This window comes from Cervus elaphus, chromosome 21, assembly GCF_910594005.1.
Source record: "Cervus elaphus chromosome 21, mCerEla1.1, whole genome shotgun sequence".
Classification (NCBI taxonomy): domain Eukaryota; kingdom Metazoa; phylum Chordata; class Mammalia; order Artiodactyla; family Cervidae; genus Cervus; species Cervus elaphus.
The window spans coordinates 20,486,257-20,504,089 of NC_057835.1; the positions used below are offsets into that span (position 1 = coordinate 20,486,257).

At 38.4% G+C, this 17,833-nt stretch overlaps 1 protein-coding gene across 1 annotated transcript in view; it reads left to right on the forward strand.

Moving 5' to 3' along the window:
- The first annotated feature begins 963 nt into the window (after positions 1-963).
- The window catches only part of ATAD2 (ATPase family AAA domain containing 2), a 64,263-nt gene continuing 47,393 nt past the window's right edge, over positions 964-17,833 (forward strand). Inside the window, exons 1-3 of the mRNA XM_043879272.1 lie at positions 964-1,505; positions 10,082-10,230; positions 16,558-16,607. Of these exons, the coding sequence (XP_043735207.1) occupies positions 1,338-1,505; positions 10,082-10,230; positions 16,558-16,607 (367 nt within the window). The 5' untranslated portion in view covers positions 964-1,337. The remainder of the gene's footprint in view (positions 1,506-10,081; positions 10,231-16,557; positions 16,608-17,833) is intronic.

Here is a 17,833-nt window from a genome sequence, read left to right on the forward strand (position 1 = left end):
TGAGGCCTTGCAGGATCTGCTTCTAGCAGCATTTTCCTCTTTGATCTCACTGGCCCGCTGTACCCCCCCCCCTTCTGCTTACATCTCTCTTCTCCCAGATATACATAACCTCCTTTAGATCTCTGCTTAAACTTCATGAAACTCTCTCTAATCGCTATTTAAAATCTCAGCTTCCGTTCACCTTCCCTACTTCACATTTCTGTGTTAACACTTACTACCTTGTAACAAACATATCATGTATTTAGTCTTCCTTTCACCAGAATTTAAGTTCCACGAGGGCATTTTTGCTTTTTGTTAACACCTGCATTCCGACTGCTTAGAATACTGCCTGGCACGTAATAGGTGCTCAATAAATATTTAATACACCTCGAGTTAAGGAAACGCAGACGTCCAAATCAATAAATAGTTTTTGTTTCTGTTTTGCTAGGGCTCCACTCACATTCTGATCATTCAGCATGCTATTATCAAAGTAGTCGTGTAACTGCTTTATTTTCAGATAAGTTATTGTCTTCGGGAATAGTAGCCAACATTTATATATAAGGCATAATAATATCTTAGAACCTTAGGTGTTAAAAATTAGAGTTAATTTACAGATTAGGAGATTTAAGACCAGGCGGGGCGAATCGTTTGCTCAAGATCGCGGGAACCGGTGGCGCTGGGTTACAGAACTTGCTTTTAACTATAATACTCTACCCGCTCGCTTCTAACTCTGTCTCTTAAACTCGTCTGGGTCATCAGTAAGAGTCCTTAAGAAGCAAAGTCAAAACCTGCCAAAGTCAAGCGCATTCTCCCGCCCCAGTCAAGGACTCCGCATTTTTCCATTTGAATCCCGCGTGGCGGGAAGCGGAGGGCGGGTGTCGGGAGGGGCGGGGAGGGGCCGGGAGGGGCCACCAGGCCCCGCCAGCCAATCAGAAAGGCCGGGATCCTCCCTTTCCCTCCCCCCCCCCGCCGGCGTCCACGCGCCAAAATTCCAAACAGAATGTCGCTTCGCTACCCGCAGTGTCCCTCCGCAGAGCTCAGCGAGCCGAAATTATCTAAGAAAAAGGAGTGAACAGTCTCCTGTCACCATCGCCTCGGGTCCCTGATACCGTCGGTGTGGGTCCTGCTCAAATTCGGCCCAAAGCCCTCCGCGCTACGGAAAGGAAAGTTTCGAGCCGGCCGTAGCAGGGGTGGCGGCGTGGGCGGGACTGGTGGCGGAGGGATTCCGGGCGCGCGCGCTGCGGCGGCGGCGCGGCGCGAGTGGCGCCAGAATTCGGAGCGCGGAAGCGCGTGAGCGGCTGTTGCCCGAAATCTGGTCCGTCTCCCGCCGCGGACGGCTGGGCGAGAAGGGAGAGAAGATGGTGGTCCTTCGCAGCAGCCTAGAACTGCAGAGCCACCCCGCCGCCTCGGCCACGGACTCTCTGGACCTGTCCAGCGAATTTCTCAGTTTGGAGCAGATCGGCCGGAGGCGGCTCCGCTCGGCCGGCGCCGCTGAGCAGTCTGCCGTCACCGCGGCCGCCGCGGGCGTGAGTACGGGCCTGGGGCGGGCCCCTGGGGCCGGGCCTGGGGGACTGCCCGCTGCCCGCTGCCCGGCAGGGCCTTGGGAGATGGGGGTGGGCGGTGGGATCCGAGTGACAGTTGGCTGGCGGTGGGGCGGGGCGGGGGGGGGGTAGGTTGGGAGAAGTATTTGTCAAGGACGCGTAAAATGGAAGGCTTCTCAGGATCGGAGCCCGAAGGGGTGTGTGGGTCGGGTGGAGAGAAGAGCTGACTGTTGAGAGGGCGTGTTAACCTGATTTGACTCAAGAGGAAACCGGAGGTCTCAGCAGCCGAAGTGCAGATCGGGGCCCCACCTTGGTTAGCGGCTTGCCCCGCCCCCCACCTCGCACACCTCAGGGACCGATGGCCCAGGCTGCCGCCCTAGGTTCGCAGCGATCGCGAGCCACGCGCGTTAACCGAGCGTTTACTTGTGTGCATAACGAGTGTCTTAGGAGCTGCGAGGGCATGGAAAGATTGTGACTCAGGTTCCCTGACCTGCGTTTACGATCCAGAGAAGTTCGTTACTCCGAACGCCGTGAATAACACCAGGTTGCATAACGTGGAGGGTTGGAGAGCGACGTTTCATTTACGTCTTCTTCACTTAAGCCTCATAACAGCACCATGAGAATGGATACTTACGTATCTTACCGATGGAAAAAACGGACTCGAGAAGTGGTAGATCGAAAGTTGGAACTTGGATCTTCCGCTTCCACAACCGGTTCCCTTTCCCTTATTTTCATGTTAAACAGCTATAAACAAGGTCTGTAGGTTTCCATGGAGCTGGAGCAGCATAGTCTTGAAAGAAGTTCTTCTCCTAGGTCTGATGTACAGGTGGGATGTTTGATTGGTAGATTTAATTAAGTCCGAGGGAGAGAGTCCCTCCACCTTCCCTCCGCCACCCCCAGCTGCTGAAAGAGACACAGATGGAGGAGACCGCGTTCACAAAATGTTAAGAGTAATTGAGGAAGCAACAGTACATAGCAAAGTTAAGGCAGCAGGAAGTAATCTAGTTCTGCTGAAGCGAAGGGTAGTCATGGGGGTAGGAAAAACAGGACGGGAAATAGGGTTAGAACTGGTAAATCAGACTGAAGCTGAGGCGAAGTGTGTACGGTGGGAGAGAGTGAAAAACACAGGTAAGGGAGAGATCGCGATATGAAATTGTCAGAATCTCTTGTAGAGGCCTCATCAGAGTTATTTCTTAACCGAGGGGAATGAAAGAGCCCATTCAGTCTCTGACATTGTGATTCTGAATTGAAAAACCAAACAGTTTCCTGACCTTCAGGATCTGTTTCCCAGTCACAGGCTGAAGTTGTTAGAGATCTAGGGATGCTGGACACTTCTTCAATGAACTTGGTCACTTGACTTACTAACCTTTGTTCAGAAGAACTAATTAATTTCAGTAAATATTGAGTGTTTATTATCTTCAGGACAGTGCCAGTTCCTGTGACCATAATGATGTATTGAGTAGTGGTTAAGTAATATAGGCGCTTAAAACAACTGTTAGTTCTTCCTGTGATAAACCATAATGGAAAATAATATGAAGAAGAATGTGTATGTTTATGTATAACTGAGTCACTTTGCAGCAGTAATTAACACAACGCTGTAAATCAACTATACTTAAGCAATTAAGAAGTTAATTTTTTAAAAATGTTCTTTGTTTACCAATCAGCTTACCATCAGCTTACCAATATCAGCAGGTTTCTGTACTTTTTGAAAGGGAGTGAAACCCACCACATGGATAATGAGAATTAAATGTGATCATGTATGTAAGGTGATTACCTGAACACTTGGCTGATACATAGGGCTCAGTTATTGTCAGCTGTTAAGATCTCAGTCAACTTTAATGGGCACTTTTTTTTCCTTTGAAGTTTCTCAGGCTGAAAACCTTAGAGTCATCCTTTACTCTTCTCTCAGTTCATATTAGCAAATTCTGTTGGCTTCACTTTCAGAATATATTCAGAATCTGACGACTTCTCAACTGCTCTAGTGTTGCCTTGCTGATTCAAGCTGTTATCTTTTGCCTGGATTATTAAAATAGATTTTTTTTTTTTGGTCACATTGGGTGGCTTGTGGCATCTTAGAACCAGGGATTGAAACTAGGCCCTGGCACAGAGTCCTAACCACTGCACCACCAGTGAATTCCCGTGGGTTATTAACATAGATTCTTGACTAGCCTCCCTATTTGCCATCCTTACATATAATGCCCTCCTCCCTTGAAAGTCTGAGTTCTCAGTATAGTTTACAGAGGGATCTTTTTAAAAGTCGTAACAGTTTATCACTCTGCTCAAAAATCCCTATCTAAATAGAATAAAAGTTGAGAAGCAGCCCTATATACATCCTTGCCCCTTCCCTTTATGATGACATCCTCTTCCATTCTTTTGAAAAACGCAGTCTATTCCAGCCACTTTGGCCTAGCTGCTCATTGAATCCCAGAGCCTTTGCACTTGCTCTACCTTGGGTTGGGAATACTCTTTCCCTGGATATCTGTATCAGATGTTCCTTTACCTTTTACATTTTTTAAAATTAAAAGCAACAACAACAACTCAGAACTCAGTGCTTAACGTGTTCCAAGAATCTTGCAAATATTAACTCACTCCTCATAACTTTATAAGATAGGCATCCTTGTTTAACAGGGAAGAGGACTGCGGCACAGACTTTAAATAACTTGCTCAGTTCACCTTTATATGAAGAAGTAGAGCTTCGAGTCCCACGTAGAACCTGGATGAAGTAGCCTGTTTGAAGTGTTTGCTAACTACCTTGTCCTAACAACCCTACTGAAAATTGCAAACTGCTCATTGGCAGGCCGCTCTGCTCTGTTGTATGTTCCCTAGCTCTTACCACCTTCTAAAATTGTATAATTTCCTACTTTTAAAATATTCTTTTCTCTCCCCAGATCAGAATGGAACTCCATAGGGATTTGGATTTTGAACTTTTGCTCAGCAGTATATACTCCTAGAACCTAGAGCATATTAGGTGCACAATAAATATTTTGTTGTTGATTATCTTTCAGTATCAGTGGTATGTGGTGTTCGAGCAGTTAGCAGTTAGGCTGGTTATCATAGGGTAGAAAAGATCTGTTCTCCAGGCTAGAATTTCCAGTAGGGATTATTACACCTTTTTGAAACATAGTATTCCTCGGTAGGATAGATTGTAACCAGAGGGTTATTTAGTGAGCATGGGATTGGGTCTTGAGGAAGTTCATGCTGAGGAAGTTCACCAGTACAAAAAAATGAAACATACCCTTGTGATTGAAATATTTTCTATTTATAGGACTTTACATTCAATGGATTTGATTTGATTTGATTATAGCTTGCTTTTTACATCAGTCATGCAATTCAGAAACTTCCTTGATCCACTCTCATTGTACTTGAGTATTTCTTAGTCTCATTCATGCTTTTATTGACAGAGCATTTCTTGGAGTAGATTTCTTTTTGAAGATCGTTGGATTTTTTTTTCTTCTTTTTTTTCATGAAGATAGTTGGATTTATTCATGTTCATTAACTTATATTTTTCTTCATCTGAGCTTGGAGGTTGACATTCAGGTTCTAAAGATAAAGTTACCTATTAACCACGTTTTGCTTTTATGATCTCACTCAACTGGGCTTAAGGATTTTTTTCCCCCTGACCTGTATGGGTTCCTGGAAAATATTTTGTTGTTGTTTTAAATCTGTTTTTTTTAATTTTATTTTCTTAAACTATAAGTTTGGATGCCCCTTTCTTTTGGAGTCAGGCTAGCCATTGTCCTTCTGGGCTTTCACAGATCTGAGTCTCTTCAATTCGTTAAAGTTAGGATTATTTCTCATGCTGAAGAAACATTTAAGGATGGGCAGTAGGGTTAGGTTGTGTACATTTTATTCTGTATGTTATTAGGTAAAATAAACACACTATGGTATGTAGAAGGTACTTGGTTGTTGTTGTTTTTTTAATTGTACATTTATTTAGAAGTCTGGAAAGATAACCCAAACTTGACACTGATATGTATATACAACCCATGGGAGATTTTTTAAAACTTGAAGCATGTCACAACATAATGGAAAATGCACAACTCAGTGAAGTATCTCGAAGCATGGATAGATTTTGACATGTAGTGAATGTTACTCCCTGGCATTGACTACTCTGCATTTGAGAGAGTATACTTGTTTTGTGACAATAATAGATAGTCCATTTTTATCAGTTTTGGGCTGGCTCTTGATTTTAGGCTTAGAAGTTGCAACTTTTAGATCAGGGATCTGATAAGATAGTGTTTAAGATGAGGTATAGACAACAAATCTGGGAGTTTGGAAGACCAGTTAAAAGATTATAATACTGATAGCTACAAGGTATATAGCACTTGCTGTGTGCCAGATTTCCCCTGTAAAGTAACTACTATGCATTTTGTTAAATAGATTCATATAATGGCTGGATTACTATTCATTCATCTAAAAAGATTTTTAGAATAATACTTCATGACTTGGGAAAATGATCGTATCACTAGAAAAAAGTTACAAAGCATAAATAATATTAGCTCAATTTTAAAATTGTGAATGTGTATGCATAGGAAAAGAATGGTTTTTGTATCCAAAGGTTAACCCATTTCTATCTGTGGATAACTGAAATTGAGGGTGATAGTTTTATTGTTGTATATTTCTTAATTTTCCCATTTGTAATGGGCACATATTACTTTTATTTTTATATTGCTTTTATAAAGAACATTTTTGAAAGTTATACTTTTAAATTCCCCAGTGTATGCCCAGGTACAGATGATTCTCAAAACACTTGTTTTGTTTTTTTCTCCATGCTGTTAAGGAGAGCCTTTCTTGATGCTTAGTACTTAGGGACGATGAACTAAGCCAATTTCTGCAAATCACAGATTCACTTAGACCGCTTAAAGGTTAAGTCTTCTGAGTTTCTCAGGAAATCTTTTTTTCCCAGTATTTAGCACTCCCCTGCTCTTTTTCTGTAGAAACAAACCTTTTTTTTTTTTATTCCCAGGAATATGGTGACATTTACTTTTTTTTATTGTAATAAAATATAAATAACAAAATTTATCATTTTAGCCATTTTAAGTATATGGTTTTGTAACATTAAGTACAGTAACATTATTCAGTAACCCATCACCACTCTCTTATCTTCAGAATTTTTCATCTTCCAAAACAAACTCTGTACTTAGTACTAACCCTCCCTGGAATTCCCTGGTGGCCCAGTGGTTTGAACTCAGCGCTTTCACTGCAGTGGCCCAGGTTGAATTCCTGGTCAGAGAACTGAGATCCCGCCCAAGTGGACAGAAAATACACACACACACTCTCCATTTTCCCTCTTCTGAGCCCCTGGCAAGGAGCCGCGTAAGAAGAAACCTACAGTATTTGTTCTTTTGTGACTCACTTATTTCACTTAGCATAGAGTATTCATTTGTGTTATTTCAATATGTTAAAATTTCCTTTGTTTTTGACTGTATAATATTTCATTGTGTGTACTAGCTATTGTTTTTTGTTTTTTTTTTTTCCCTATCGTTTTAATCCATTCACGTGTTGATGAGCTCTGCTTTCACCGTTTGGCTATTGTGAATATGCTGCTATGGACAGGAGCATTCAGATATCTCTTCAGGCCCCTGCTTTCACTTTTTTTGAGTATTATGCCCAAAAGCAACATTGCTGGATGATGTGGTAATTCTGTGTTTAATTTTTTTTGAAGAATTGCCATATGAGTTTCCACAGTATACACACGGGTTCCAGTTTCTTCACTTTCTTGCCAATGCTTACTTTGTCTCTCTCTTTTTTTTTTTTTCCTGGTAATAGCCTTCCTAATTAGTGTGATCCCTCATTGAGTTTGATTTCCATTTCCTTATGACTAGTTATGTTGAGCATCTTTTCATGTGTACATGGGCTGTTTGTGTATATTCTTTGAAGAAATGTCCATTCAAGTCCTTTGCCTGTTTTTAACTTTTTGTTGTTGTGACAGTACAGAATTTCTTTATATATTGTGGGTATCAGTCCTTTCTCATTGTCATGATTTGCAGATACGTTCTCCAGTTCCAGGGGTTTCCATTTTACTTTTTGATAATGTCCTTCGTAAAAAAGTTTTTTAATTTTGATGAAGTCCAACTTACCTTTTTCTTTCGTTGTCTGTGCTTTTGGTGTCCTAAGAAATCGTTGCCAAATCCAATATCATGAAAGTTTTCCATATGTTTTCTTCTGAGTTTTTAAATTTTTTTTAGCTTTATAATCTCTTACATTTTTAAGCTGCCATCTAAGGTCCTCCCCATCCCCCACACCAGTTTAAATAGTTAAAAGGAGATAATTTCTGTCATTTTTTTTAAAGTTGACATTAAAAAATAAAACTATTACATCACACTTTTATAAGTAACCCCTGGAATCTAAAAATCATAGTTATTTGATACCTGTCTTGAAACATTAAAAGTTAACACATAAATAAGCTCTTTTAACAGCCAGAAATTTTACCTTGATTCTTTTCTTTTTTAATGTTTATTTCCCATCCACTTAACCAACAGCATTTTATCTTGATATGTTTTCATGCTTGAAAGTCATTTGTTAATTATCCTTTCACACTTGTAAAAACAAAATTTGGATTTTTTCCACTTTTCCATGACAGAGCTCCAAGAAATAAAATTTTTGTGTATTGAATTATCATAATTATTAATACTCAACTGATCAAAACAACAAAAAATATTTTGATTAAAATGATTGAACATAGGAAGTAATTTTTTATTAGGATTTCATGTGGTTGAAGTCTCCCTACCCACCCAGTTAGCTTATGTATCTGTGGCTAGATCTTATTTATTGTTGAGGACAGTGTTTTGGCATCTTGTTTAATTGTTTTTGTAAAGGTAAGTGCTGAGAAACATTGTTCATATAAATAAATAGATAGTAATGAAAGGAGTTTTGTTAGCAGTGCCACTCAGTGTTTCTGGCTTATGTGCAGAAAATCACTTGCCAAACATTTTTAATGGTCTCTTAGCTTGATTAGGTCTCCTTTCAATTTTGTTAAAAGCGAAGAATTGGGAATCATCTAACAAAGGAAAGGATTTGTTGCCTAGCATAGTCATTCATTTTCTTAACACCTACATTAGTGTTTTTCTTTGTTTGGCTCTTCAAAGATTTTTAATGCCTTGAAGCAGCCCATAACAGAAAGATTCAGAATGAGTGAGAGATACGATTTTCTTTTGTAAAATGGGAGAAAGGTAAATTTAAGAGGATGCCTTGTGTTAGGATGTCTTCTTAGATCCATTTTAAGAAAAAGTACATGTGGAAGTTGAGAAACTGAAAATAGATACCCTTAAACAATTTTTTTGGAGTCTTATGTTACACCACATCCATATAAGGTGTAGGTATTCATTTTAAAAATAATGCACTTATCTAAATGTATAGGTGTTCTTTTTTCAAACATCTTGAAATACGGGCACATTGATAAAAGTGTGTAACTCAGGCATATCATTTAATATCTTATGAAGAACTTAATTTTTTTTAACTTGTCCTCTCATGCCTTTAAGAGCATGTCAGTTTCTTACACAGGTCCTTATGATATAAATATTCTTACTTGTGAGCCAGTCATATTCTTCCTGAAACAAAATTAAATGACAAAATATCCTAATAAAACATAATGAAATGACCAGGTAAAGCCAGCCTAAGCAGCATCGGGGGAATGATGTTTCATTTAAAAAAAGAAATGCCTGTTTTTCTAAAATTATAAATTTTTAGAGTAGTAAAGTTTAGGATTATAGAGTTAGGATTATAGACTGTAGCCACCACATGTTCTTAGAGGGAAGTTAGCTTCTCTTCTAATGTGAAAACACCTGTATGTGATTTCTAAGAGGCGTGTATGAAATCTTGAACACTTTATGACAGAACCTCTGTAGCTTATAAAGCCAACCCACTAACTTAGAGAGTATTGAGCAAAAACAAAGTTACGTGGAGCTCTATGGTTTTTACAAGAAATTAGTGTATTTAATGGAGAAGGAAATGGCAGCCCACTCCAGTATTCTTGTCTGGAGAACCTCACGGATAGAGGAACCTGGAGGGTCCATGGGGTCATAAAGAGTCAGACACGACTTAATAACTGAACAACCAACATATGTAAACAGTCTTTAATTCATTTTTACATTATCTGACTGAAACTGTGTGAGATAGTAATGACTCCTTTTTGTCATTGAAGCCAAAATTGCAGTTCTGATTGTCTAGTTATTTTAAAGTTGCCGCCAGTGGTTCCATGGTTTGTGAGTGTATCTTTCTAATTTCTGTAGCCCTAAAAAAGAGGAGTACTTACTGTTGTGAACTATTACAACTTTTTATCAGTGGTAGAAAATTTCACTCTAGACTACTTGTTATGAAATAGAACTATAAACCATTAATAAATCTTATATTAGCCACCATATAGACATTACTCATATTTGTTTATCATAAAATGGTTATTCTAGATATTAACTATTTTAGTTTTCTTGCAGAGATGCAAAAATAATACTGTACCAAAAGCAGTTGTTACAAACTTTTTAATCAAAGAGAAGTCTTAGGAGTTTAACTGGGATATTTGACTGAAGAAAAACTTAAATGGCTTTTTAAATTTTTTTTTGAAGGATGGGTCTACAGTTAAGGAAGTTGAAACCTACCACCAAACACGTACTTTAAGGTCCTTGAGAAAAAATGCACAGAATTCTTCAGATTCTAGTTTTGATAAGAATACGGTGATAACGGAGAAACATGCTAATGGCAGACATTTTACAAGGTAATATAAGATGCTTGAATGTTAATTCAAAATAGTTTCAAAGTATTAATTTAGGATTTGCATTTAATTTTTAAGTGTGTTCTTAACTGATCAAGAGTTCAAGTTATAAAATGTTTATTTGAAATGAAATTGTACTAAATGAATATTATTGAATTAAAAATTTAATATGTACTAGGTTTGTTATTTTCTTATTCAAAGGCAGTATCTATTATGTGTGTGAGTGCAGCTGACAAGGTTGGTTGATACAGGATCAGTTCTGGGTACTTGAGTAATCTAAAGAGACTTTATGACTGTCACTTGCTTATGACATATGCTTCTGCTTCAGAGCCTATGCTTTGCATGCTAAGTTGCTTCAGTCACATCTGACTCTTTATGACCCTTTGGACTGTAGCCCACCAGGCTCTTCTGTCCATGGGATTCTCCAAACAAGAATATTGGAGTGGGTTGCCATGCCCTCCTCCAAGGGATCTTCCCAACCCAGGGATCAAACCTGATCTCTTTCAACTCCTGCATTGGCAGGCAGGTTCTTTACCACTAGCGCCACCTGGGAAGCATATATAAAAAGCTTTTATTCAAGATAGTATTTGTATTTCTGATTGCTATCAAGTTTTTCATCAATTGAAAGTCATTTATGAATATCTCTGTTGGTATGCTTCTAAAACTGTCTTCACAAAGGAGGCAGAACATGTTTTTTCTTTGTTTTTGGTTTTTGATTTGTTCTGTGGGACTAGGTGGCTTTATACATATTTAAATTTCATTTCTCAAGAACCCTGAGGTAGACAGCATGAATCCCATTTATTTATTTATTTTTCCATTTATTTTTATTAGTTGGAGGCTAATTATTTTTACAATGAATCCCATTTTAATAGTCAAGGAATTAGTTTCAATGAATTAGGAAGTATGTATTTCATGGAGCTTGTGTTTACTTGGCCCAGGGAAAATTTAAATCTAACTTTAATTAGCTCAGAACCTTCACTTTTCTCCCCATTTTGGTGGGCTTAATACAAATGGGGGGGTGCCAATTAGAATAAAATTTGTTTTGATGAAATAATTATTTTTACATTAATTCTTGTCCTAAAGAATGTAAGCCCGCTTACTCTCAAGTAGAATTTTTTTATTCTTATATTGTGTAACAGATTCTCCAGATAAGTGAGGTTGTGCCCTTTTAAGTTTCTTTGTTACTGTTATTTTTTTTTAATTATTTACTTGGTCTATTATTATATATGTTTAAATCTGCCTCTTATTTCATCTACTGTTCATGGAATTGAAGAAAGAAATGGTAACCCACTCCAGTATTCTTGCCTGGAAAATTCCATGGACAGAAGAGCCTGGTGGCCTACAGTCTATGGGGTCACAAAGAGTTGGACATGACTGAGCACATTCATGCAACACCTACTACTATATTTCATGGAATCCAAGGTAGCAACAATTGAAACATGCAACATTATTTTATGAGACAGTAAGAAAGGAAAAAACACTGAAAATTAAAACTATGACGTGCCATCAGTTATAATATACATCCCAGTTTTGGGGATGTTAAAATGGGGGGAGTTTTACAATTTTTAGAATCAGTGAAACACAATTTAAGTTATCCCATTATTTCTAAAACTTGTCTTCTTAGAGTAAAGTTGGGAGGGGAGGGTCCATAAATTCTCAATGAGAATTTAAAGATTTCTTTCATGATCTGAAGGGGAAAAAAAGTTCTAAATCATCCAACTTGCTGCCTTTTAGATAATAGCCATAAAATTTCAGGCTCTACATTTATGTTTACAATTGGCACCAAGTAGTACTGCTTTAGTTATCTCAGGGTCATGAGATAAGAACCCAGTCTGATCTTGATTCATAAACGATGCATCTGCTTCCAAGAGAAAGCTATGTGATGTGATATCGTAACATGCTGTTCAGATGAAGGTTTGGAGCCCTTTGGATAATAGAAGGTGATGAATCGAGTCATCCAGATACACAACAAGCATGATAGGTAACGTGCTCAACTCAAGAGAAACCCATAGCAATCTGAATTACATTCACACAGCAAATAGAATTTGTGTCAGGAAACCTCCAGTGTATTCTGTTAATATTTTTGTCCATGGTTGCTTTTATAGTTTTATTTGTATAAAACTTAAATGAATTTATATCTAGTTTGGCTTGTACATAATCATAAAAAATTTAATATAGGAAATCCTCAAAATCGTTATAAGGCTCTGTATGTTACTCAGGTTTGTGAAACATTGTGCTCGGTTTTAAAGGAATGTATTAAAATAAATGCTGTTTTAATTTTGATTTAAAGATGAGTGGCTTGGTGTTTTTAAATTAGAATCTTCCTCAAATATATTGAATTCCTGTCTTTTTATTATTTTTAAATGACCATTAAAGTATAATTTACATACCATAAAATTCATGATTTTTACGTGTAATTCAGTGGTTTTAGAATATTTAGTGGTATTGTGCAAGTGTTGCTGCTATCTAATTTCAAGTCATTTTCTTCACCCTAAAAAGAAACCCAGTGCCCGTTATCTCTCCATCCCCAGCTCCTTGGGAACTGCAGATCTACTTTTTAATCTCTATTTAGATTTCTAAATCTACTTTGTATTTGCCTATTTTGGACATTTTGTACAAGCAGAATCATACAATGACCTTTTGTGTCTGGCTTCTTATACTTGATACAGTGTTTTGAAGGTTTATATTGTAGTGTCTATCAGCACTTCATTTTATTGTCAAATAAGATTTCGTTATATGAAATTTTGTTTGTCGACTCATTGGTTGATGCACATCTGAATTATTTACCCTTTTGGGTTATTTTGAATGATATGAACACTGGTGTACAGATATTTGTGTGGACATAGAGTTTTGGTTTTTGGGTATATGCCTTGAAGTGAATTGTTGGCTTGAATGGTCTCGGTTTTAATGTTGAACTGCCAAACTGTTGTCCATAGCAGCTGTACCATTTTATATTCTCACCAGCACTGTATGAGGATCTCACTCTCTCTACATCCTCACTAACTCTTGTCACAGTTTGTCTCTTTGATTTTAGCCATTTTAGTGGGTATGAAGTATCTCGTGGTTCTGATTTGCATGTCCTTGATGGTTAATAATGTTGAATAATTTTTCTTGTGCTTGTTGGCTGGCTGTTTATGTGTCTCCTGTGGAGGATAATTCCTATTTTTAAAAGAATTCCCTGTATTCTGATCATTATTACAAAGGCTATAATTTATATAGATAACATCAGGATCTGTTTGTACAAGACTTACATAACGTGGCCTATAGTATTTTTGAATTCTGCTTTATCTAGTTTTCCTATTTCTTACCAGGATGACTGTTTGCTATTGCCAGTTGGCCTGATTATAGTAATTTTTTTACTTTCTGTGTGTTTTTACCCACTACCCCTTTGTTTTCAGTCTATTTGGGACTCAAAGACCAGGGAACCAAGGTTAGAATAATACAGAAAGATTTGAGTAACTATGGCTTGAGGGAAGACTATATATTTGTTTGGTCCTAAACTTCTTAACTAGGGTCCACTAATAGTGTTTTTTCAGGCGGCATATGAAAACTCTGAAATAATGTTTAAACTTACATGTCTGTATGCAGTTTTCTAGGGAGAAAAGACCCATAGCTTTCATCGTATTCTCAGGAGTTGCCAAAAGTCCAGACACCTGTTTTTGTAAATAGTTTCATTGGAACACAGCCATGCCCATTCATTCTGTCTAGGGCTGCATTCCTACTTCAGTTTTAGATTTGTATGAGTAGTTATGACAGAAACTGTACAGCTAACAAGCCAAAAATATTTATTATCTAACTGTGTAAAAAAAGCTATAGCAACCCCTGCAAGTAGGAAATTACTTCCCTTCCCCTACAGACAAAGAAAGAAAAAAGACACTGCTTTAGTCTTTGTATCCCTAGCATCTAGTAGGGGGCCTTGTTTGTAGACGTGTAGACCTACATGATATGGAGAGAGAGGCTCTTCTATGAGGAAACTACATGAACCTGTCAACAAACAAGCCCTTGGTCTGTAAATGGATTGCTGAAAAGTGTTTCTTTTTGTTCTTCATTCTTAACAAGTGTTCCAAAAGAGTGTTAAGGAAGTGTAATGATGACTTACATTGTTATGAAGATATGCACGAGTTAGCGGGATAGATGGTTTAGAATAAGATGGTTTCGGTTTAAAGTGTCACATTTGAAATTCCACGGGTATAACCAGCCCACTTGCAAATAGCTTGATTTATAGGTTGATTAATGAAAGGGAAAGTCGCACTGTCCCATCTGACTCTTTGCAACCCCTGGACTATACAGTCCATAGAATTCTCCAGGCCAGAATACTAGAGTGGGTAGCCTTTCCCTTCTCCAGGGGATCTTCCTGACCCAGGAAATGAACCGGGGTCTCCTGCCTTACAGGCGGATTCTTTACCAACTGATCTGTCAGGGAATATATAGCCTATCAGGTATGGAAAATTGAATCCCTAAAAGTAAGTGAATGAGACATACTGCTTTGTTTGCTTCAGTGGGTTTAGGGGAAAATGAGAGGAAGATACTTTTTTAAAAAGCCTTTGGAAGATGTTCTTTTCAATCCAGCAGATTCTGTATGTCAGTTTGTAGATGGGATATCTGATTCACAAATGTTACTGTTTCTACCTGTGAATGATAATGCATGTCGTGTGATGACTGTAGCCACCACATGTTCTTAGAGGGAAATTAACATGTCACTAATTTCTATGATGTGTTCATAGGTCCTCAAGGATGTGGGACTGCTATATTCTTGTATAAAACACCTTGTCTTCTCTTTGCCCACTACTCAGTTCAGTTATACCTAAATACCTAGGATAAGGATTTCATTTCATGTTTTAAGTAAGATACTATCATTTGATTAATTCTGTTTAGCTAAGACTTAATGCATACAGTTGACCCTCTGTGTCCACTGATTCTGCATGTGCAGTTTCAGTCAACCATGGATCAAAGATATTTTCCAACCAAAAATTCCAGAAAGTTCCAAAAAGCAAAACTTGAATTTACCACTCACTAACAACACTTTGTTCTGATCCACACAAAGGCTTTCATGTGGTCAGTAAAGCAGAAGGAGATGCTTTTCTGGAACTCTCTTGTTTTTTCTATGAGCCACTGGGTGTTGGCAGTTTGATCTTTGGTTCCTCTGCCGTTTCTAAATCCGGCTTGAACATCTGGAAGTTCTCGGTTCACAAACTGTTGAAGCCTCGCTTGGAGAATTTTGAGCATTACTTTGCTGGTGTGTGAGATGATTTCAGTTGTGCAGTAGTTTGAACATTCTTTGGCATTGGCTTTCTTTGGGATTTGAATGAAAACTAACATTTTCCAGTCCTGTGGCCACTGCTGAGTTTTCCAAATTTGCTGGCATATTGAGTGCAACACTTTCACAGCATCATCTTTCAGGATTTGAAATAGCTCAACTGGAATTACATTACCTCCACTAGCTTTGTTCGTAGTGATGCTTCCTAAGGCCCACTTGACTTTGCATTCTAGGATGTCTGGCTCTAGGTGAGTGATCACACTATCATGGTTATCTGGGTCATTGGAATCTTTTGTATAGTTCCTCTGTATTGTTGCCACCTCTTCTTAACATTTTCTGCTTCTGTTAGGTCCATACCATTTGTGTCCTTTATTGTGCCCATCTTTGCATGAAATGTTCCCTTGATCTCTCTAGTCCTTTGGACTGCAAGGAGATCAAACCAGTCAATCCTAAAGGAAATCAGTCCTGAATATTCATTGGAAGGACTGATGCTGAAGCTCCAATACTTTGGCTACCTGATGGGAAGAACTGACTACTTGGAAAAAACCCTGATGCTGGGAAAGATTGAAGGCGGGAGGAGAAGGGGATGACAGAGGATGAGATGGTTGGATGGCATCACTGACTCAATGGACATGAGTTTGAGCAGGCTCCAGGAGTTGGTGATAGACAGGGAAGCCGCCTGGTGTGCTGCAGTCCATGGGGTCGCAAAGAGTTGGACATGACTGAGCGACTGAACTGAACAACTGTTTATGTAGCATTTACATTGTATTAGGTATTACAAGTAATTTAGAGATGACAGAGTATACAAGAGGATAGACATGGATTATATGGAAATTATAAGAGATTTAAGCATCATTGGATTTTGGTATCCACGGGGGACCCTAGAACCAATCCCTTCCTTACACTGAGGGACAACTGTATATCATTGAATTTCACAACAGGGTTCTTAGCCTTTGTTTAGCCATAACTTATATTAACATGTTTTTCCATTGTCCTAGTTCATAATATTATGAAATACAGGATTTAAAATTATGTCAATTATCTTGAGTTATTTAATATATTTTTTAATATAGGCAGTTGGCCAGACAGCAGGCTGATAAAAAAAAAGAAGAGTGCAAAGAAGGTAAGTAATGTTAAAGGCATTTAAAGTTTCTTAAACATTCAGTTTTTGTTTACAGGCATACTGAGGTACATGCAATAAACTGTCCATATTTAAAGTATACAGTTTGTTTGGTTTTGATGCAAGTGTGTGCTTTCAAACCATCACCATGAAAAGGTAGTAAAGATAACCACTTCCCAGAATTTCCTCAAGCCCCTTTATAATCACTGCTGGCTTCCCCAGCTCCTCTCCATGCCCTCTATGCTCCAGGGTTCCTAAGTGGCCACCAATCTGCTTTCTGCCACTGTGGAGTAGTTTATATTTTCTAGAGTTTTATATCAGTGGGATTATACAATATGTGTTCTTTTTGTCTGGCTTCTTTTACTCAGCATAATTTCTTTGAGAATCATCCACAGAGTTGCTTTCTGTTGCTCAGTAGTATTTCATATGGATATACCACAGTTTTTTCCTTAGCTTTATTTTAATATAATTGATATATATATAACAGTGTGTTAATTTAAGGAGTACAAGAAATGTTGGTTCGATCCTTATATATTACAAAATGATTATTATCATGGTTTTAGCTAACACCTGCATCATGTCACATAATTACCATTTCTCTTATTGCTGAGAACATTCAAGCTGCACTCTCTTAGCAACTTTAAGTATCCACTACAGTATTATCAACTATAATCAGCCTGCTGTACGTTAGAGCTCCAGAACTTCCTCATTTTTGGCTGAAAATTTGTATTCTTTGACCAACAATCTTCCCCTTTCTCTTAATCCCCACCCAGTCCTTTGTAACCATTATTCTAGTCTCTGTTCCTAGATCACACATATAAGTGATGCCATTTAGTATTTGTCTTTCTCTGACTGACTTCATTTAGCATAATGCCCTCAAGGTCCATCCGTGTTACTGCCGATGCCAGGATGTCCTGTTTCTTATGACTGAACACTGTTCTGTTGTGTGTATATTCCACATATTCTGTGGGGGATTTTTGTTTGTTTTTTGGGTTTGTTTTTGTGGGGATAGTGACATGCCACTGCTTGTGAAATCTTAGCTCCCCAGCCAAGGCCCGGGGATTGAAACCAGACCCTCGCCATAGAAGTGTGGAGTAATAACCACTGGACCACCAGGAGATTGCCAGCTCCACATATTCTTTATCCACTCACCTCCTGGTGGACACTTAGGTTGTTGCTCACAATTGGTTTGTCTGTCATTTGATAGATGTTTGTTTTGGGTTGTTTCC